This window comes from Leptonychotes weddellii, chromosome 6 (assembly GCF_054177405.1).
Source record: "Leptonychotes weddellii isolate Sample4059 chromosome 6, ASM5417740v2, whole genome shotgun sequence".
Classification (NCBI taxonomy): domain Eukaryota; kingdom Metazoa; phylum Chordata; class Mammalia; order Carnivora; family Phocidae; genus Leptonychotes; species Leptonychotes weddellii.
The window spans coordinates 71,428,783-71,452,605 of NC_138374.1; the positions used below are offsets into that span (position 1 = coordinate 71,428,783).

General features: G+C 38.8%; 1 protein-coding gene across 3 annotated transcripts in view; it reads left to right on the forward strand.

Moving 5' to 3' along the window:
• The window catches only part of ASAH2 (N-acylsphingosine amidohydrolase 2), a 92,375-nt gene that overhangs the window by 63,866 nt on the left and 4,686 nt on the right, over positions 1–23,823 (forward strand). For all 3 annotated transcript variants that reach the window (XM_081824399.1, XM_081824398.1, XM_081824400.1), the window contains 9 exons: positions 183–287; positions 412–493; positions 8,026–8,141; positions 9,211–9,305; positions 10,975–11,014; positions 11,798–11,893; positions 14,948–15,043; positions 17,065–17,211; positions 22,431–22,490. In XM_081824399.1, coding sequence (XP_081680525.1) covers positions 183–287; positions 412–493; positions 8,026–8,141; positions 9,211–9,305; positions 10,975–11,014; positions 11,798–11,893; positions 14,948–15,043; positions 17,065–17,211; positions 22,431–22,490 — 837 coding nt within the window. The remainder of the gene's footprint in view (positions 1–182; positions 288–411; positions 494–8,025; positions 8,142–9,210; positions 9,306–10,974; positions 11,015–11,797; positions 11,894–14,947; positions 15,044–17,064; positions 17,212–22,430; positions 22,491–23,823) is intronic.

A 23,823-nucleotide genomic window follows, 5' to 3' on the forward strand; every position in this document is an offset into this window, starting at 1 on the left:
CCATTCATCTGTCGATGGACATCTTGGCTCTTTCCACAGTTTGGCTATTGTGGACGTTGCTGCTATAAACATCGGGGTGCACGTACCCCTTCAGATCCCTACATTTGTATCTTTGGGGTAAATACCCAGTAGTGCAATTGCTGGGTTTTGCTTCTAACAGTAAGTGTGTGTGTGTTTTCTAGGAACTGTATGCCTCCGCCTCCCAGGAGGTCACTGGACCACTGGCTGCAGCTCATCAGTGGGTGAATATGACAGATGTCACCGTCCAGCTCAACTCCACACACATGGTAAGTATCACTGAGTCACGCTGATGATGCCACAAGGGTGAAGCTCTGGGCTGATCTCATGGCTTACTTGAAGTTTAACGTCTGTTTCTTGTTTGTGTTTACTTTGTGTTCTTCTCCCCTTTAGGCAAAAACGTGTAAACCAGCACTGGGCTACAGTTTTGCGGCTGGGACAATCGACGGATTTGGGAACCTCAATTTTACTCAGGGTGAGGTTCTGTCTGATGAAATCTGTGGTTCCAGGTTCTGAAGGGTCAAATGGTCTCCGTACATTTATGGTTTTTTACTATTATTTTTAGATTGGGGGGGTGTGCTTGCCAGGTGTGTCCATGACAGCCAGAATTCCCAGGGATGTGTGTCTTCTGGAACTTAGCTTCCACTGATTCAAAAAGAATCAGAGACAACTTCCCTTTGCATTTCAGTCTCAGTCTACAGATGGACGGTTTTTAATGGGTCTGGCGTGCTAGGGTGGAGTTGGGAGGAGTACAGAGCGGGATTGTCATTGTACCTTCAACAATAGGAGTTTGCTCTGTCATCTGCTAATGAATGCCTCTTTCTCTGGTTCCTTTACTGAAGCCCAAAGTCCTCAGGGCAGAGGCCTTCAGGAGCCCAAACATGGGCTGCGAAGTCCTCTTCCACAAATTTATAACTGATGATTGTAGGCTTCATCCTGATCATCTCTGTAATAACATGCACTGTAAGTAGAGAAAGTGGAAAAATGGACGAGTCTCACCTGTAGGAAACATATTGGCTTCTTTCATTCTTGCTTTTTATATATGTGTATTTTGGAACCATTCATTGACAAATTAATGAATACAGTTGCAGTTTGAGACATTCGGCTCATCTTTCCTGGTAATATTTCATCCAGGGTGGTCTAATTTCCTGGAACAATAATTTTTAACAGCTTTATTGAGATATAATTCACATACCATATGATGTATCCATTTAAAGTGTACGATTCAGTGGTTTTTAGTGTTTGCCAATATAGGTAACCATCCCCACAGTCAATTTTAGAGCATTTTCAACACATCAAAAAGCAACCCTATACTCTTTAGCTATCACAACCCCCATCCCTCATCTCCCCCAGACCTAAGCAACCCCTGATCTTTCTGTCTCTATATTTTCCTATTCTGGACGTTTCCTGTAAATGGAATCATCAAATATGTGGCATTTTGGGTTGGTCTTTCACTTAGCATCATGTTTTCGAGGTTCATCTGTGTTGTACCATTTATCAGTACTTTGTTCCATTCTGTGGCTAAACCCTTTGACCCAGGTACACCTTAGCCCCTGACAACAATCATGTTACTCTCATGTCTATGATTTTGGCTTTTATAGATTCCACATAGAAGTGAGAACCTCCAGTATTTGTCTTTCTCCATCTGATAATTTTACTGTTCCTTTCCAATTTCAATGCCTTTTATTTCATTTTCTTGCCTAATTGCTCTGGCTATGACTTTTTTGAAATTGGGGTTAGGGGTTGCTGACGGGTTAGACATGAAGACACACTACCATTCATCAGAAGTCCTACTGAATAGGGATACAGTTTTCTTCCGAGAGAAACTGTTACATTTTCTACCAGAGAAATGGGCAGAGGCCTCTCTCCCTAGAACATGGCTGGTGAGATGTTACTCTCTGGGAATGCCCCCCAGTCTCTGCGAACATGCCCAAACAGGCCCAACCTGCTGTGTTCCTTTGCAGGGAGTAGAATCTTACTAATATGGTGGAAAGGGCTTGAGACAGGCACACCCTTCACCCTACAAACACCTTATACTAAAAGGAGAAGGGGGAGAAAGCACAAAGAGTTTAAGATATTTGAGTCCAGGTTTTTCAAATATGAAGCATTTTTAACCAATCCATTCTTAAATTTTTAGATTCTTGACATTATAGAACTGGAATTTATTAACACCTACTCTTACATTTCTTATTGGACAAACAAATAAAATTCCTGAGCCAAAAACCCAAAGCAAAACTAAAAACAGGGAAAAGCTTGTAAAACTAAATTTGGATCTCAACATTAACGGCTGAACAGAGAATGTTGGTTTTTAAATTCTAAGCGGAAGAGAAGTTGTATACTACATTGAAATAGGAGTGGTGAGAGTGGACATTCTTACCTTGCTCCTAATCTGATTGGGAAAACTTTCAACCTCTCACTGTTAAGTGTGGGTTTGTCATATATGACCTTTCTTATATGATGTACATTCCTTCTGCACCCAATATGTCCAGTTTTTAGCATGAAAGGATGTTCAATTTTGTCAAGTGCTTTTTCTGCATCTACAGAGTTGATCAGATGAGTTTTATCTTTCACTCTATTAATAGGGTGTGTCATATTTATTTATTTGCATATTTTGAACTACCCAGAAATAAATCTCACTTGACCATGGTGTGTGATCCTCTTAATCTGTTGTTAAATTCAGTTTGCTAGTATTTTGTTCAGGATTTTTGCTTCTATATTCCTCAGGGTTATCACCCTAAAATTTTCTTTTTTTATAATGTCCTTATCTGGTTTTGGTATCAGGGTAATGCTGGCCTTGCAAAATGAGTTGTGGAGTAGTCCCTCCTATTCAATTTTTGGAAGGAGTTTGAGAAGGATTGGCACTAGTTTTTCTTTAAATGTTTTATTGAATTCACTAGTAAAACCATCTGGTCCTGGGCTTTTCTTTGTTCGGAGGCTTTTGATTAGTGGTTCAATCTCCTTATTCATTTGCCTGCTCAAATTTTCTATTTTTTCATGATTTAGTGGTTTGTATGGTGGTGGTTTGTATGTTTCTAAGAATTTATACATTTCTTCTAGGTTTTCCAATTTGGTGGTGTAAAATTGCTCATGGTCGTCTCTTATGATCCTTTGTATTTCTGTGGTAGCAGATGTGGTGTCTTGTCTTTCACTTCTGCTTTTCTTTGAGTCTTCTCTCTTTTTTCCTTAGTCTAACTAAAGGTTTGTCAATTTTATTTATCTTTTTAAAAAACCAGCTCTTAGTTTTATTAGTCTTTCCTGTTGTTTTTCTGGTCTCTGTTTTATTTATTTCTGCTCTGATCTTTGTTATTTCCTTCCTTTTGTTAACTTTGGGTTTTGTTTGTTTTTCTTTTTCTAGTTCCTTGAGGTGTAAAGTTAGGTTGTTTATTTGTTATCTTTCTTTTTTCTTTTCTTTTATAAAAAAGATGTATTTATTTATTTTAGAGAGAGAGAGTGCAAGCATGGGGGAGGAGCAGGAGAGGGAGAGAAAGAATCTCAAGCAGACTCCTCACTGAGCCTGGAGCCTGACGTGGGGCTCGACCTCACGAGCCTGAGATCACAACTTGAGCCAAAACCAAGAGTTAGATGCTTACCTGACTGTGCTGCCCAGGTGCCCCTCTGTTTTTCTTAATGTAAGGGTTTATCATTATAAATTGTCCTCTCAGAACTTCTTTTGCTGGACCCATAAATTTAGATATGCTGTGTTTCTAATTTTATTTGGTTTGAGATATTTGTTATTTCCATTTTAATTTCTTCTTTGACCCATTAGTTGTTCAGTAGTGTGTTGTTTAACCTCCACATATTGGTGAATTTTCTAGTTGTCCTCCTATTATTGATTTCTAGTGTCCTCAGAAAAAAATAGCTGGTATGATTTCAGTCTTCTAAGTTCACTGAGGCTTGTTTTATTACCTAACATATGACCTCCCCTGGAGAGTGTTGTGTGCACTCGAGAAGAATATGTATTCTGCTGCTGTTGGATGAGATGTTCTGGTCTAAGGTGTGGTTCAAGTCCAACATTTCATTGTTGATTTTCTGTCAGGATGATCTGTCTATTGTTGAAAGTGGGGTAAAAATTCCCTACTATTATTGTATTGTCCGTTTCTCCCTTCATATCTGTTAATCTTTGTTGTATATATATATTCAGGTGCTCCAATATTGAGTGCATAAATATTTACAATTGTCATCTCATCTTGATGAATTGACCTCTTTATCATTATATAATGACCTTCTTTGTCTCTTGTTACAGTTTTTTATTTAAAGTCTGTTTTGTCGGATGTAAGTATTCTTCTGCTCACTTTTGGTTTCCATTTGTATGGAATATATTTATCCAACCCTTCACTTTAAGCCTATGTGTATTCTTAAAGCTGAAGTGAACTCTTGTAGGCTGTATATGGTTGGGTCATTTTTTCCCCCCATTCAATCACTCTATACCTTTTGTATGGAGAATTTAAGCCATTTCCTTTTAAAGTAATTATTTAAAAGTTAGTACTTACTATGCCATCTTATTGTTTTCTGGTTGTTTTGTAGTTCCCTTGTTCCTTTCTTCTTCTCTTTCTGTCTTCCTTTATGATTTGATGATTTTCAGTGGTAGTATGCTTTGATTCCTTTATGTTTCGCATATGTACTATAGGTATTTGCTTTTTGGTTACCATGGAGGTTTATATAAAACATTCTATAGTTATAACAGTCTATTTTAAGCTGATAATTTAACTTTAATTGCATACAAAAACTACCCTTTTATCTCCTCTTCCCATATCTTATGTTTTTGATGTCATAATTTGTGTCTTTTTATATTCTGTATCCATTAACAGATTATTGTAGCTTTAGTTATTTTTAATACTTTTGTCTTTTAACCTTCATACTTGAGTTCAGTGATTTATATACTGCCATTATAATATTAGACTATTCTTAATTTAATTATCTACTTACCTTTACCAGTGAGTTTTATACTTTCATATCTTTTATGTACTAATAGTATCCTTGTATTTTAGTTTGAAGAACTCCCTTCAGCATTTTCTGTTCCATAATTCATGTAGGCTTTCTTCACTGTTTTTTATTTTTATTTTCCTCCTCTGATTGGATAATTTCAAATGACTTGTCTTTAAATTGACAGATTATTTCTTCTGCTTGATCAGATCGACGGTTGGTACACTCTACTGCGTTGTCATTTCATTCACTGTATTCTTCAGCTCCAGAATTTCTATTTTTTTTTAATGATTTTGTCTTTCTGTTGAACTTCTCATTTTGTTAATATGTTATTTTCCTGATTTTGTTGTGTAACTGTGTTCTCTTGTAGTTGTTGAGCTTTCTTAAAAAAATTATTTCGAGGAGCGTCTTGGTGGCTCAGTCAGTTAAGCATCTGCCTTTGGCTCGGGTCATGATCTCAGGGTCCTGGGAACAAGCCCCGTGTCAGGTTCCCTGCTCGGTGGGGAGTCTGCCTCTCCCTCTGCCTCTGCCCCCTCCCCCTGCACATGTGCAGACTCTCTCTCAAATAAAGAAATAAAATCTTTAAAAAATTATTTTGAATTATTTGTATGACAAGTCATAGATCTCCATTTCTTTGGGATTCATTGTTGGATAATTATTGTGTTCCATTGGTCGTGTCATGCTTCCTTGATTTTTGTTGTTTCTTAGAGACTTGAATTTTGTCTGTGCATTTGATAGAGCAGTCACCTCTTTTAGACTTTGCAGACTGGTTGTCGTAGGGGGAGACCTTTACCCATGGGTGTGTGCAGGGACATTGGGTGGGTGAGCTGTGGCAGTTCCAGACCCAGGGCAGGCCAAGTGGCATAGTCTCCATGGAGCTCTGTCAGCTTAGGTCAGCACTGGTGAAGACTGCATGGATCCTCAAATGCCAAGGCTGTGGGTGTCTGCAGCTGCCGTCGGTGCTCTTGGCATCTCCAGGCTGCTGCTGAAATCCTCCTGATCTCTTTCCCCACTGGGGGATGTCATGGCCCAGAAGCCCTCTCTTGGGGCTAGGTTTGGCTTACTGGGGCCTCACAGTAGTGGTGGCCCCGATGGCTGATGCACGAATGCCCATGGGTCAGTGACAGATCTGAGATCTGGAGCAGAGGTGCTCATAGAGCAGGGGCAGCTGCAGGGTCCAGGGCACTGGCTCTCCAGTTGTAGTAGTGACTCTGTGCCTGAGTTGTGCGTGCATGTGGAGCAACCATGGAGCTGGGATTGGAGCACATGTGCTTGCTGAGGACAGTGGCTCTGGGGTCCAGGATAGCCAGCAGTGGTGGTGGCTCCAGTGCCTGAGATTTGAGTACATGCCGAGCAGCTGCAGATCCAGGGTCTGGAGCACAGGCACACGTGGTGCTGCCATGACGTTGAGTTCTGAAACATGGGTGTGGATGGAGCAGATGGAGCTCTGGGGTCAGGGGCACACTTGGGGGTGGAGGCTGACAAACCTGGTCCCAGGGTGATACAGTAGCATCTTCTTATGGATGAGGAGCAGCAACATCTCATCCCTGGCGGGGGGGGGGGGGCGGGCAGTCCATGGTGGTGATGGCCATTGGTGACCTCATTCATGAAAACTGCTGGTGTCCTCTGTGGAGCAGGCTGCTGGCGTCTGTGCCAGTGAAGACTACAGGGTCTTCTGCTGTGAAAACCACAGGAAGTCTGTCATGGGGGCTCTTGAGTGGCAGGGGCCACTGGGGCCCTCCATGGAGCAGACAGCTGGGCACTGTGATGGCACCTGCCATATGGCTGATACTGAGAGTCTGCACTTTTTTTTGTTCCTCTCTGTTTCAGCTAAGTTAATCCTTCCGGTGATCCTTTCTGTGTGATTATTCCGTATTTCGCTCCATAGGTTCTTAATTGGACTCTTGAGCCCTCCTGGGAGTATTTTCATTTGCGAGTAACTAATTGTGGTTTTCTGTGGGGTGACAAAGGCTGATATTTTCTACTTTTCCTTCTTGCTATGTCACCATCCTCTTTTTTCTTAATATGCACATTAAAGCTATAAATTTCTCTCTAAGCGCTTCTTTCACTGCATCCCATAAGTTTTGGTATACAGTGTCTTCATTTGCATTTATCTGAAAGCGTTTTCATATTTCCTTTTAATTTCTTCCTTGACCACTATCTATTTATGATCGTGTTGCTTAATTTCCACATATTTGTGAGTTTCCCAAATTTTCTTCTGTTATTTATTCCTAATTTCATTACTTTGTGGCTGGAAAACATACTTTATATGATTTATACCCTTTAACGTTTATTGGGGTTTATTTCATGGCCAGCAGAGAAGAGTGTCGTTATGTTCTTGTTGCATTGAGGGAGGTGTGTGCAGGTACTTGTTACATCCACTTGGCTTCTTGTGTTGCTCACGTTTTCTCTTGTTCATCTTCTGACTAGTTGTCCCATCTGTAAGTGCAAGTGGGTTATTCATGCTCCAACTGTTACTATTGAGTATCTCTTTCTGTTTTGGTTCATGTAGTTTGGTGCTCTGTTGTTAGGTCCATATATGTTTATAATTGTTATATTTCCCTAATGGATTATAGATTCTAAGTTCATAGGTTTCAGAGTTAACATAACTTTTCCCCAGATTGTGGTATTTAGGTGTGATTTTGTGTAGATAATTAAGTGGGGAGTTAAGAGAGGCTTTTTCTGTGGACCCCAAGCCAAATAATCAGTACTTCAAGTTGGAGTTCTCATTTTTAGTTTTTAAAATGGGGAAAAAAGTGATTTCATTCATAGATCTATAGTTAATTATATTGTATTATTTTTATTTGCAACGTGGATGAGGAAGAGCAATAGAAACAAAACTTTAAAGATGTTGAACAAGATATATTCTTTTAGTCTATCAGCCACAATGGGGATCTAACTAAATAATGATTCCTATTTTAGGATGCAAAGGAAATTTTGCCTCTTCTATTATTCGGACTGTTTGGAATTATTGGGCAACAATCTTAATAAAATCTTTGCAATAAAGGCATTGTTGTACATTTGTCAAAGTGATGGCATTTTTCAGAGGGTTGGAATCAAATTAATCCTAACGTTCCTAAATAGGGACAACAGTAGGGGATCCATTTTGGGACAGTCTTCGGGATCAAATCCTGGGCAAGCCATCTGCAGAAATCAAAGAGTGTCATAAACCAAAGCCAATCCTTCTTCATACTGGAGAGGTAATGCATTTTGACTATCATGGTAAAATTAGTATATCGTTATTTTAAAACTTAAGAATTGTCAGAGACAAATGATAGATCTTTGTTGACATGGGAATTTCTTATTCAAATATTCCCACATCAAATTTTTAATATTAAAAATATGTATGTTAAGAATCTAACTCTAAGGAATAAGGGGTATGATTATTAAATATTGTGACTTAGAATTTATGATAAATAACTGCAACAATGAAAACAGTAGAAAAGGAAGAATTCGATCAACATCTATTGTATTCAAGATTCATTTATGTTGACTCCAGGACAGGAGTTCACATACAACTCATACAGCTCTGCACAAAAAAGCATCCTCGGGTCATGTAAAAAGGGACATGTTCACGTCTCAATTTTCTCACAACTCAGACAACACGATTAACTGAAGCAATATTCTTTTAATACTCCTTTGGACCATGGATTTTCACATTCTAAATGTCAAAAGTTTGTGCCAGTGTTCATAATATAAATTATTGATGTAGAAAACATTTTTGAATAGAGTTTTTCCCCCTAATATTCAATTAAAATTCTTCAGGAAGAAGAAAGAGAGGAAAGGAAGGAACAGAGAGAATCTGACTATGGGAAAGGGTAGATTGTCTTGGAGAAAACTTGGAAAGTAAGGCAAGACTTGGTAACTGCAAGTTTAAAGTGCTATGAGAGTAAAAAGAGAAATCATTAAGTTAAGCTGTTCCAAATGTAGAATTAGTTATCTATCTTGCTAAGTGCTCCAAGAGAACCCTTGGTTACCTGTTACACATTGTGATTCTAGGATGCCAGATCCACCAAAAATTTCACTGATGAGAAAGGAAGTGCAGGTTAATGGGGCATTGGCATCTGAGATCCTTGTGCTATGACCAGATAGAATATTTTATACTACCTCATTCATTAGAAAGAAAATCTGTGATAGTAGGATAAAGCACCAAACCCAGCTGGAAACATTGTAAATCCTTTAATAAAGGAACTTTTCTGAGCATCATCTGTCTCTTGGCCATAGAAAGAACAATATCCCTAACACAGGTTTCATGTTTTGGGTTCTTAGTTGACAAAACCTCATCCCTGGCACCCAGATATTGTTGATGTTCAGATTATCACGATTGGGTCCTTGGCCATAACTGCCATCCCTGGGGAGTTGACGTAAGTTCTTCTTTGTTATTTTGTAGTTAAAAATGTAATCATTGTGTATATGTTTCTGTTGGAATAACTTCTTCTCATGGGTGATGATTCTGAACTGACTTCTTTGTATCTCACTCTGCCATTTTGGCAACACTAACAAATATTCCAACCCTCTTTTGGTGGGCTTCTGAAGAGTAAATCTTTTGATGTGTATTGCTAGTGGGTAAATTGTAGCAAACATAAACATTTGAAAAACTTATTCCAAATGTAAATGATGTTGTGCATTATTATGTCAGTAGAAAGAGTTGAAATATTATCAAGATTCAGATCCTTGAAACAGTTGAAGTATTAGAAGCAGGAAAGATTGTTTGAAATCTGCTCCTTATGCAGTCTTCCCTATCTTACAAAGTAGCAATTTTATATCTTTCCAGTTGTTCAGGCCCTAAACCTTGGAGTCATCCCTGAATTCTCTCTTTTCAATTTCCCCCACTGAAAGTGAATTTGCAGCAAATTCTGCACATTCCACCCAGCACTTTCTATCACTCCCTCCCTGGTCTAAGCCACCATGAGCTCTCCCCTAGATTACTGCCATAACCTCCTGTCTCACTTGCTTGCTTTCTCCCTTACTCCTCTGTAGTCTGTTCTCAACACTGCAGCCAGAGGAATCCCTTTAAAAGCTAAGTTAAATTAAGTCAGGGTCCAAATCCCTCCAATGGCTTCCCATCTCACTCCAGGTAAATTCTTAAACCCTTACAACATCCTACAAGGGCCCTGTGAGGTTTTTTCCCTCTGCAATCTCTCTGTTCTGATTTGATACCCCTCTCCCCTGACTCACCCCTGCTTCAGCCACCTTGGCTTCATTGCATTTCTCAGACCAGCAATCCTGCTCCTGTCTTAGAGCTTATGAACTTAAGGTTCCTTCTGCCTAAAACACTTACCCTCCTTTTATCCCCACAGCTGACTCTCTTATTCCTTCAGTTCTCTGCTCTGATCGTCTGTGAGATGATCTCTCACAGAGATGCCCCATTGTGCTGATGCTATATGACGCTGACCTCACCACCACCACCAACCACCGCCGCTGCTGCCATATTCCCACAGCATCAGCACTGGCCTCATCATCACAAGAACAACCACCATCACCTGTCATCCTTACCCTGCGTTATATTCCCCATAGCACCTACTGTCATCTCACTTCTTTTATTTGCTTGTTGACATCTTCCCTCTCTGGAATGTAAGCATCCTGTTGAATCCTTAGCATTTAGAAGTGGGCCTCTTCTGTAGTAGGTGCTGTGTTTTACTGAAGGATTCGATGAAGGAACAAAATGATAAATTCTTTCTGGGTAGGAGCAGTGCACTCTCTACTTGCCTCAGTTCTTACTGACATAGAATACAAACAGTATATTTTTGCTGAATCAATGAATGGAAAATGATTGTAGTCTTAGCCAGTGATATTCATTGATGCCTTTTCCCCTCCTACAAGTTGTTTTCAGTTTAGGATTTTTTTTCAAGATAGGACAGTTAGGGACAAAAAGCTCAAGTTTGGCTTTACATTGCCACAAAGCTCCTATGAACCTTACCATGTTGTGTTATGAGCCAGGATCACATTTGTCTCTCGCTACAAGTTCTTCTGTATTCTTTGCATATATTTGGAGTAGGAAAACCCTTAGATACTTCTGTTTTCTTGACTCAGGACCATGTCTGGACGAAGACTTCGAGAGGCAGTTCAAACAGTAAGTTAAAAATGAAATAAAATGTTTATGCATTTATATTTGGTGAAAAGAATTCCCTGTTCCTATGATCTGATACCTTTTAAATTAATCTTTGCTGAGATGACTAGAGTTTTACAGTTCTTGAAAGTAATGTCTAGAGCTTTATTATACCACTAAATATTAGTGGTATAAGAACAAGCTTAAAAATTATAAGGAACCTAGAATCAGGTTTAAATAATGTATTGCTATTTATATATTAATGATTTAAAAATTGATAATGTTTTTATGGATTAAATAACAAATAACCCTAAGTACCTTAATGAAGTCCTGTCTAAATAAAATCTAACACATGTTAGGAGTTTTGTATTTTATCTGTATTTATTTATATTCAGGAAGCATTGCAAATGGTTCTAGAATGACATGGTCAACAGAGATCTTATTACTTGGAGTTGGAAATAACCACTATGGTTAGTTAGAATCCTCCTATTATACTTTTTAGGAAATGGATAAAATATCTGTATTTTAGTTATAAGAAGATTCTATATCTGCAAATGTAATCACTAAAATGTTCACAGATCCATTGACTTGCCCAACTGTAGTGTAGTTATGGCTCTAACTTTTCCTCAAGGACTATGAACATCGTGCTTCCTCATTCCCAGGCAGTTTTGATTGTTACGAATGATGTTAGGAGAGACACCCTCTACTACTGACTCACATCTATGATTGTATGTTAAATATAACTGGGTCAATAATATACATTATGATGGAGAGTAATTTTATTGGGCTCTACCTTTCCCCCACTAGGAATTTGCAACCAATGGGATGCAGAATATGACCATTGTTATTTCGGGTCTGTGCAATGTGTATACACATTACATTACCACCTTTGAAGAATACCAGGTAAAGTAAAAAGTTCTCGGCCTTTAAATGAACTATCCCCTCATCAAGACTGTTGTGTCAAATGCAAGTTTTCTTTCTAGACTTCCTTACTGGTGGTTTTGAGAGATGATTTTGTTTTGGGACAGAGGAGAGAATGAGAATAAGCCAGAGGTTGTATGTGGGAGTTCTAGGTTTGCCCTTTCCAAGTTTAAGTCAGAATTCTGGTCTCACTGATGACTACTTTTTCTGAAATAAATTATTTTGTCAAGAGTACTGGTCATAAGCCTGGGCAGGGGCATACAATCTTCCTAACTCTGTCCATGGTGCTTCTGGCACCTGAAGCTTCTGTAAACCCTGGGGAAAACTCCCACTGATAGCTACTATTTATTTATTTATTGAAGATTTTTAAAAAATTATTTATTCATGAGAGAGAGAGAGGCAGAGGGAGAAACAGATTCCCTGAAGAGCAGGGAGCCCAATGCGAGGACCCCGGGATCGTGACCTGAGCTGAAGGCAGACGCCCAACCGACTGAGCCACCCAGGCGCCCCATAGCTACTATTTATTGAATGTACTAGCTCAGCACTTTGCAAATGTTATCTTCAGTCATCTTCATAACAAGCCCTGGAGTAGGGTTTTATTATATCCATGACATAAATTAAGAAACAAAGTCTCCGATAATTTAGGGGAGGTAATGTTTCTTTGTTTGCAAATAGTGCAGACAGTAGCTCAAGTACTTTTTAACAGTAGTAGTTTAAAACACGGGAACAGTCTGGATACCCACAGTTCATGTTTGCTGATATATCTGCTGGCATATCTTGGCAGTCCACACAGAGGCATACAATCTACTTTTTGACAAATGTCCAGTGATGCCAACAGTGGGATCTGCCCTGCTGTCCTCTGTTGACTTTCCTGAAAGTCCCTGTCTTCTAGGGAATTCTGTCGAATAATGATTCTTAATTGGGGCAAACTTGGATGGGAATACTTTTCATTTATCCATGTTTTCATTTCTCTGTAACTGTTTTGTAGAATTTCCTTCAATTAGGAATGTAGGTAACAAACAACAATAATATTAGCAGTACCTCTGACTTTGTCACCAATAGGAACCACAGATACTTTTTATATCACAAAGAGTTATTGCAGATTTAGAATGAAGGGGGGGGAATTGGAGGGGGAGAAGAACCATGAGAAACTATGGACTCTGAGAAACAAACTGAGGGTTCTAGAGGGGAGGGGGCAGGGGGATGGGTTAGCCTGGTGATGGGTATTAAGGAGGGCACGTTCTGCATGGAGCACTGGATGTTATACGCAAACAATGAATCATGGAACACTACATCAAAAACTAATGATGTAATGTATGGTGACTAACATAACATAATAAAAAAAAGAGTTATTGCAGATTTGGAAATAACTTCACTCTCATCAGTCTTTTAAAATCACAGTAGTTATTAGATCTGCTTACTTGTTATTCAGTAAAGAACACAAACATTACTCGTTGTTCAATAAAGAAGAACAAACATTATCCTATCACAAAAATGGTTTATTTTTGTTTGATTAAATATATTTCAGTCTAATTGGTTTTCTTTGTCAACAATGTATTTATACGTTTAGAAACATTTACTCTGAGAGGGGTCCATAGACCTCAGCAGGCTGCGATAGGAGTCCAGGGCACAAATAAGGTTAGGAACCCCTACAGCTTCTCTCAGGGACATGCTTCTGCAAGGATTAATACTAATTAATTTATTTACTAATTCATTCAACAGACATGTGTTGAGACAGATACTGTACTAGCCACTATCTGGGCATAACAATAAGTAAAAATCTGCCTCTACCCTCAAGACTACTAGGGTTTATGATCTAGAGAAGAGCAGGTAATCACATTGCTGTAAAAGGGATTCATAAGGTAATAGGAAAACAAAGAGAAAGTGCACTAGTCTGTATTGGGTGTTTGAGAATGGAGACTGGCAGATTTTCTGAAAGATGTAACCTCTGTCTGAGTTCTTGAGAATGACTAGGGCTAGTTGGGGAAAGAAACGTTAGGGAAGTATCCCATATTGAGGAAGCTATCCATGCAAAGGTCTGGGGGTGCTGAGTTAGTACGTTTGAGGGGCCATAATTAGTTGAGGGTAGCGAGACAGGGGCTAGTTGATAAGGTTGTAGTTGATGGAGCATCTTTTATGCTATGCCACAGAGCTTTACCTCAATAAGGAATGTTTTGGAAAATGGCAGTAGAATTCCAAAGTAGGAGTGTTCTGATCAAATTTTGATTTAGGAAGGTCTCTAGGATGACAGTGTAGAAAAATAAATTGGAAGAGCAGGTGTGGGGGCAGAGAACTGATTAGGAAGTTGTAGTTATGATCTGGGTGAGAGCCAAGGGTTTGGCCACAGTAAGATCAGGAAAGACAGAGGAAAATGAAAGAATTCAAGAGATTCCAAGTAATGGTAGCTTGGAGACTTCCAGGATATAGGATGAGGGAGAGGGAGGAGTCTAAGATGGCGGAAGGGTGGCATTCCCTGGGATGAAGAACGTTGCAGGGAGAGCGGGTCTCTGGAGTGATGAGTTCCACTTTAGATTTGATGAGTCTGAGATTCTTGTGGAACAACAGGAAGCTTGCAGTTCAGCTAAAGGAGATGTATCTCGTTCTATTTTATAGCATGTGATGGTTAAATGTCCTTCTCCAGACAGTACCATCACCCATCCCCCCTCAATTTCTCCAGGAGTTACTGAGACTCTCATTTTCCCTCATTTTTTCTTCTCTTGCTATGTTTCTTGAGGGCCAATGTTTCTATCACAAGTACTTAAGATAGACTTAAGCTTAGGAGCTATTCCCCTCTCTCAGATTAGATGGACTGACAGTCCAAATGGCGTAAACCAAAAGAACCCACTGCCTTTAGCAAGGAGTTAATGGGATCCATTCACTTTAGCTGGTAAATGAAAATGCCCACTGTCCTTTGTTATGATTAATTTTGAATTATGTGAGGTGTTCAATATCACACCCCTCCCTAAGATGTGGCACCTCTGTACATGGATGGAGATCTATAGAATGGTATAAAACCCAGCCCTGTCCCTCCTGCAGGCTCAGCGGTATGAGGCGGCATCTACAATTTATGGACCACACACTCTGTCTGCTTACATCCAGCTCTTCAGAGGTCTTGCGAAGGCCATTGCTACGGTAATCGAAACTCGTAGGCATGTGTGTCTCAGGGTTGGGGAGATGCCGAGAGAAGCAAAAGAAAACGTTAGCTTTAAATGTCCAATTTCTTTCAAAACCTTTATATTTAAAAAGTTTGTATCTATGAAGTATCTCTAAGAAATAAAACCATTAGTTTGCAGTTAACATCTCTTGGTGGTGACAAGTTAGTTCACATATATGATCTTATATTAGCCTCATGATCATCATGTGAAAGTATGGAGGTATCATTTTTTCCCCATTTTTCAGATGAACAAAGCGGTTCAGAGAAGTAAGTCATCAGGCTTACTCTAAGTCTCTCCAATCACTTCATGAGTTGAGTGGGTCATTCCTTCTGAGATGCCCATTTCCCATATTGTAGCATCTATGAAATGGGGATGCATCTTCCAATCAGAGGAATTTTATGATTATAATTAGTAGCATGTTTTTACTTTCTTGGTGGCTCAAAAATAATAGCAGTTGCTATAATCACTAGAGGTTTAGATGTGATGAAGTACAACTTTGGAACGTGTACACCTTGCATCAATCTAGAATACATGCACCTCAAAAAGTTGACTTAGAAGAACTCCACTTGTGGCCTCTTTCTTTGGGGGTGCAGATATTAATGAAGCTGACTCTGGCCTCAGCAGATGAGCCAATAAGCAGGATAAAAGACTTAAAATCATCAGCAGATCTTTATATAATACCATATAAGCCCCAATAAAGTCTGGGACACAATTACCACCTAGCACAGACAACAAAGCCCTTTCAGAGAAAGAGCTTGGTTATATCGAGTGGAAGCAAACGATACAGCTGCTTCTGTGGGTCAAAACAGTTGAATATTGGCAATTCCATATGACTCCGCCTAACTGCTGACCATATGAAGTTTCACTACAGGGTATCTACTGAGGATGTATTTAAATTGCTCGATGATTGTTTTTATCATTGCATTCCTCTCACTTTTAGGTCTGATCCTTTTTTCCTTTCCCAAAGTAGAACTGCTTTAATTTTCATCATAAAAGCTGTAACTAGTTATAGAATATTCAAATTATACAGAAAATTATAAACCTATAGCCCATCCCAAGAGATGGCCATTGTTTTCACTTACATTATGACTGTACATCTATGGTTCCTCCCAGGCAAATAGTCTTCAAGCTTTATCGTGATACGTAGGGAGAAAGTGTGATTCATTTTGTAGAAATTTGTGTCACAGCCAGGGTTATGGTTCTGTAGCTAAGATTAGCTATGTGATCTCGGAAAAAAACACTGAGTATCTCCCAGCTTATGTTCCCATTTGTGAAAGGGGAACACCAGCAAATAGGTGTTACGGCCTTTGAAAAAGATTACATTATTAAAGTGAGGATCAGTGTCCATTATGAAGGACCACTTAAAATTCGAGATTAGCACTGTGATGACACTATTAAAGGTGACAAATATTGTGGAAAACATAGATTAAATCAGTCAGGGCATACACTGACCTTAACTTCTAAGTTAAAAGTATATTATATTTTTGTGCTTGCTTCAGCAGCACATAGACTAAAAAAAGTATATTATATTTTTTAATTAGCACAGAGAAGGATCTAGGGGGGAAAAAGCTTGGAATTGACTCTGGGTAAGAGAGGCTCGACACTTTTTAAAAAAGAGTAATCACATTGTCATGGTACGAAGGCTTGCCATGTGTTAGGGCTCCTATCCAAAGTCACACAGTTGAAAAACGTCTGTCCCAGAACCTAAAGTTGTATCATGTCTACACTCTGATCCCTGGACTGCATGGTCCGGGAAAGCAAAAGTGTTGTCTGTGACCCAAACTTTCCTCTAGTGACAAAAGTTTAAATTGTGGACGTCTAGACTCATATTTTAGCAAAGTTGCCCCACATTTTGTTAAAATTCTTAGCTCTTGGAGAGAGGCTCTGTGTGTGTGTGTGTGTTTCCTTTAATGAAGGCATTTCTGGGAGGTGGGGGCCTGGGGAAAGGGGCTTTGACTCTACATTGTGTGGTCCGTAAGCAAATGCTCTCTGTTCTAGGATACAGTAGCCAACCTGAGCAGAGGTCCAGAACCTCCATTTTTCAAACAACTGATAGCCCCATTAATTCCTAATGTCGTGGATAGAGCACCAACAGGCAAAACTTTTGGGGATGTTCTGCAGCCCGCGAAACCTACATACAGAGTGGTAAGGCTCCCAAAGAGATAAAGGAATCCTCCAGAAGCCTGTATCTGTCTAATGTCAACACCTGCCTCTAATCATGCTCTACACCAGCTGTTAGCAGTGATGATTTTGACAGTTGTTCTGAACTCTGCAGACCCTCTGCAAATGTGGGAATGGGGAAATATTTATTTTTCAGGTGGTAATGATGTAAAATCAAATTTCTAAAATCCAAATTCTTCTTTTCTTCTTAAATGGATGGTCATGGAATCATTTGCTAGAGCTCAGAAAAGTCTCTTAAATCAAGGACAGGAAAAGCACGTAGCAATGAAGCAGGACTTGGACTACTACTATTTTATATTGATCTTGTGTCCTGTACCTTTGCTAGATCATTTATTAGTCCCAGTAGATTTGGGGCGGGGGATGTGGATTCCTTAGAAATTTCTACATACAGTATCATATCGTCTGTGAATAAAAGCAAGCTTACTTTTTCCTTTTTGGATTTCTTTTCTGGAGGCCTTTAATTTTTTTCCCTTAATGCACTGGCTGGAATCTCCAATACAATGTTGAAGACACGTTGTAAGACTGGGCATCCTTCTCTTGTTTCTAATCAGGAGGAGAAGAGTATTCTGTCGTTAAGTATGATGTTTCCTTGAGGATTTTTGTAGATGGCTTTAATCAAGTTGAGAAAGTTCCTTTGTATGCCAAGTTTTTTTTTTTTTTTAAATGAAGAATGGGTATTGGATTTGTTTCAAATGCTTTCATGTCTACTGAGGCAATCGTGTAGGATTTTGTCTTTTATTCTATTAAGATAGTGTATCACATTAGTTGATTTTCAGATATTAAATAAATACCCTTTCTTAATGGTGTAGAATCTTTTTATTTATTTATTTTTAAAAAAGATTTTATTTATTTATTTATTTATTTGAGAGAGAGAATGAGATAGAGAGAGCATGAGAGGGGGAAGGTCAGAGAGAAAAGCAGACTCCCCGCCGAGCAGGGAGCCCGATGCGGGACTCGATCCCGGGACTCCAGGATCATGACCTGAGCCGAAGGCAGTCGCTTAACCAACTGAGCCACCCAGGCGCCCCTAGAATCTTTTTTATATGTTGTTGAATTTGGTTTGTTAATATTTTGCTGAAGTTTTATACTCACGTCCATGAGGGATATTTGCAGTCTTCTTTTCACATGTCAGGGTAACACTTGTCTCAAAGAATGAGTTAGCAAGTGTTTCCTCCTGTATTTTCTGGAAGTGCATGGAAAATACTGGCATTATTTCTTCTTTAAATATTCAGTCAGATTTATCAGCAAAACCCCATGGACCTTGGCTTCTCCCTATGGCAAAATTTTTATTTACCACTCCAATTTCTTATTATAAGCCTCTTCAGATTTTCTGTTTTTTTTTTTCTTGAGTTGATTATGTATCTCTCTTAGCATTTAGTTTGTGTTGAGGAATGTATCTTTCTAAAAATTGCATCCTCCTAGACATTTGCCTGTTTCATGTAAGTTGCCTATTTTGTTTGGCTAAAGTTCATAATATGTTCTTACAATCCTTTTAATTTCTATAGCGTCAACAATGATGGCCCTTTTTTCTTCCTGATTTTGATAATTTGTGTCTTCAGAGAGCTAGCTTTTAGCTTCCTTGATTTTATCTATTGTTTTTCTATTTCAATATTGATTTTTTATTTTGATTTTTGCTCTGGTGTTTTATATTCTTCCTTCTGACTGCTTAGATTTTATTTTGCTCTTCTCATTTCTTAAGGTAGAAGCTTAGGTTCTTTTTACGTTTTAGTGTAACTTTTTATTCCTCTGTTGATTTTTTTTTTTTTTTTACTATATATATTGTTGATTATTTTCCTAGTAGTTGTTTTAGGGACTTGAAAAGGAAAAAGAATTCTGATTCTCCTCTCCACTCTTTCAGTACTTCTGACAGCAGCTGTGTGGATGTTTTCCCCACACCAAGCAATTCTCCAGTTCTCTGCAGACATCAACTTGGTGTCCTATAATTCAGTTCAATTCTGACACTATCTCCTTGGGTTTGGCATTTACTTCACAGGTTAAGGGCTCAGTCACACAAGATTGTACCCCTCCACTCCCACCCCCTCACACGCTTCAGATACCAATGGTGAATCTAAGTTGTTACCTCTGCTTCTGACTGATTGGCTACAAATTGGAGATTCCCATGAGCCCCTCCTCGGGTTAAATAACTTGCTGGAACAGGCTCACAGAACTCAGGAAACCAGTTTACTTACTAGGTTATCAATTTATTATACACGGATTACAACTCAGGAACAGCCTGATGGTGGTATGGGGGAAGGAAGGCCAAGCTTCCATGACCTCTCCAGGAAGGAGGGTGGCCTTCTCCATGCATTCACCCATCAAGAAGCTCTCTGAACCCCAGACTTTAGGGACTTTTATTCAGGCTTCATGATAGAGGCACAGTTGATTAAATCATTGGCTTTTGATGATTAACTCAACCCTCAGTCTCTTTCCCCTCCCTGGAGATCAGGGGGTTGGACTTGATAATTCCAACCCTCTAATCACAAGACTGATTCCCCTGGCAAGTAACCCTCACCCCCACGTTACCCAGAAACCCTCAGCCACTGGTCATCTCATTAACATACAAAAAGACACACTACTTCTGGGATTCCAAGGGTTTTAGGAGCTGTGTACCACGAAATGGGGACAGAGACTACATATATATATATATATATATATGTCTTACTATGTCATAGGGCTATAATATGCATCTCAACTAATTGCACCCTACTTCGATATAATACTAATAATTCCAAAAGATATAAAAAGATTGCTCTAATAGATCTGTTTTTCCTTTCCCATCCTTTGTGATATCGTCACATATATCGCATCTATATATAAATGCAATAATACATTGTTATAGCTAATTGTCTTATCCAATCTCATACCTTCTAAAGAGATTAAGAGAAGATATGGAAAAGTATATTCATAGAATATTTTAAACCAAGCCTACATATTTACCATTCCGGTGCTCTTTATTGTTTCTTAGGAATCTGAACTATTATTACCACGTACCCTCATTTCCTTTCAGCATGAAGAACTTCCTTAGTATTTTTGGTAGGACAGCTCTGCTAACAACAAATTCCCTCAGGCTTTATTTAGCACAATGGCTTTATTTTTCCTTTATCTTTGAAGAATAGTTTTGCTACGTTCTTGGTTGAGAAGTGTGTTATCCTGTCAACACTTTCTTCACTCTCTAATGAGAAGTCAATTGCTAATCTATTGGAGTTACCCTGTAAGTAATGCATCATTTTTCTCGTACTGCTTTCAAGATTTTCTATTTGTCTCCGTCTGCCACCAGTTTGCTACAATGTATCTCAATGTTCTCAATGCGAAGCACTCTGGGATTATCCTATTTGGGATTTGTTGAGTTCCTTGGGTGGGCAAGGTAATGTTTATCAAGTTTGGAAAGTTTTCATCCTTTATTTCTGCCAAAAGATTTTTCATTTGTTTGTTTCTCTCTTCTGGTTTGTGAATGAATGATGGTGTGTACTTGATGTCCCACTTGTTTCTGAGGTTCTAGCAATTTTTCTTCAGTTTTTTCCTGTCCGTTCTTCATATCAAATAATTTATATTGATAAATTCTAGTTCACTTATCTTTTCTTCTGTCATCTCATATTTGCTATTAAGCTCTTCTAGTGAATTTCTCGTGTCAGTTGTGATTTTCGGCTCTAGAACATCCAATCCATTTTTAACAATTACTTCTCTTCACTGAGGTTCTCTATATGTTAAGTCATTATCATCACACTTTTCTTTAATTCTTTAAATGTGATTGTATTCGTTCTTAGAACATCTTCACAACCACTGCTTTGAAGTCCTTGTTTATTAACTACAACATCTGGGAACACAGAACGGCAGGGTTTTTTTGTTTTTTTTTTTAATTTATTTTCTTAAAAATTTTTAAATTTTTCTTGTTTTTTTAATCTTATTTTATTTTATTATGTTAGTCACCATACAACACATCATTAGTTTTTGATGTAGTGTTCCATGATTCATTCAGAATGGCAGTTTTGATTGGGCTTTTTTCCCTTAGTATGAGTGATATTTTCATGTACACACATCCTATGATTTTTTTATTGAATACTGGATGTGTTTTGATACATTGTGGTAATTCTGGATTCTAGCCTCACCTCCCCACCCCAAAGTTGTTTTTGTTTGTTTGTTGGCTCACTGAAAACTAGACAGGACCAAATCAGTACAGTCTGTCTCTCTTGCAATGTGTGGCTATTGGGTCTGCTCCGTTTTTTTTTTTTTTTTTTGTCCTTGATTTTAAGTCTGGCTCTCAAGATGTTGCCCCTGTGGTTATATAACTTAATGTCCAGCCAAATATTGATCAGAGTGTGTGCTTAGATGCTTCAGGGAGTAAGAATTTCAGTCTCTGCTGATATGTTCTTTTCCTGGCTTCAGGTGGTTCTCTTCCCTGCATGCAGAGTTGAGGGGAACCTTCTACAGATCTCCAGAGTTCTCTCTCTGTATGTAGCTCTCTCTCTGGTACGCTCTTCTATTACTCTACCTTGTAAACGTAAGACTATTTGGCCTTCATGGACTCCCACATCTATTCCTTAACGTAGATCAACTGCCTGGCTTTGCTTGACCTCTGCTTTCTTGTGCTGTGAACTGCACACTCTGAGGGCATTAGCCTGGGGCAGTTGCGGGGCTCATTTGGTCTGTTTTCTGTCACTGTAGGCTCACTGTTTTCATCGTTTGTTTTCATTGCTCTGCTGTCTGTAAAACCGTGGTTTAATACACATTTGTCCAGCTTGTTAGTTGTTTCAGGTGGGAAGGTAGGTACACGCCTTGTCATTCCACTTTGTATCTCACACGAGCGTGTCCGTGTCCATGTAAGTCATTCACGGGAAGTTTTGACTGCTTTGATTTGAGTCAGTCCATTTCCTGTATGTGTGTTGGAGGGGAGTGTGAGACCATATCAGAGGTTGAAGAAACCATTTTAATGCATTGTCTTCATCTCTATCTGAATGTACTAAAAGCAAATTTATTGGCGAAAAATTCTTGAGTAATTTCTCAGCCAAAAATTCCTTTGTCCGTTGCTGCAAGAGTGTGTTCTCTGATAGTCTCAGAAGATGAGTCACTTGATTAAATAGGATAGAATCTGCACAGGTGCCCAGAATCCTAGAACATTTCATAAATCATGGCCCAAATATGAGCACAGCAAAGAACAAACTCATAAAATGAGTTTTTATCTTCAGGGAGAAGTTGTTGAAGTTACATTCGTAGGCGCTAACCCAAAGAATTCAGCAGAAAACCAGGTAAGCATCAATGATTCTTTTGACAGATTTAAATCCACTTTTTAGTCTTCATTTGAATAGCCTTATAGAGGTTAAGGACATAATGATAAAATGTTCCAACTTGCTTTTCATCTTATTTTTTAGGTGTGGGGAAATTTTCAGTAGGAAGAGTAATGTGGAATTCAGTCTGGGGGGAAAAAAGCACAGGAAACATTTAACCGGGTCTGCTTAGGATCACATATTGCACAAAGCATAGAGAGCTACATGTCCCTTGAGAAGATACAAATTTGAATACAATCCCATTTATGTATTCCAATTTAGAAACTCTACTAAACTGGGTAAAATAACCAAAGGGCCAAGAATGAAGTATATCTTTGGTTCCTTCCTACCCCCATTCTGGCTCCTCTCTTACTCCAGCACTGTAGCCTCTGGTCCTACCTCCAGAGTGATCATGGGACCCTGGGGGGATGTTCCACTGGCTTGGGGCCCTGGCCCAGGTGCTTTACTTTATCTTGCCTTTGCCATTTCCTGACTCTTTACTGCTGGCACTAATGGGATATTTATTTATTAATCTTGAAAAATGACACAAGAAATACATGTTCAATGTAAAAACAGACCATATAGAAGTGCTTAAAGTGGAATGTGAAAGTACCTCTCTGTCCATAAACCTTTTTAGAGGTAATAATTGTTCAGAGTGTGTTATATATCATTTCATATATTGTTTTGATCATATATAAAGTATACATATGTAATGTAGCTATTAATAAAATTAATTAATTTTACTCCTCTGTCACTCCTTTAGAATGTTCTTATAACAGGGACACCTGGGTGGCTCAGTCAGTTAAGCATCCAACTCTTGATTTCAGCTCTGGTCGTGATCATGAGGGTTGTGAGATCGTGAGGGTCGTGAGATCGTGAGGGTCGTGAGATCAAACCCCGCATCAGACTCCATGCTGAGCGTGGAGTCTGCTCAAGATTCTCTCTTTTCCTCCCCCTCAGCCCCTCCTCTCTCTCTAAAAAAATAAAAAAGAATGTTCTTATAACTACACAAGCAATAACTAGGCATATTCTAGTTGTAAAAATTCAAACAATAAAGAAATATGTAGGAGAAAGAGTAAGTATACAAAAATGATTTCAAGGTCAGATTTTTTAGTGTGGCTGAGGATGCATTTACTGTATGCATGAGCCATTCTTCCCAGGGACCATTGTTACTTATAACCCCAAACACCGTTCTCCCAAATGAACCTTCCATTTCTGTTCGTTGAAATATCATTAGTGCTCTGATACAATTGTGGCAATATGACATTGTCAAATATGACACTGGGGAAAAATGTTCTACTGCTTGGAAAGTCAA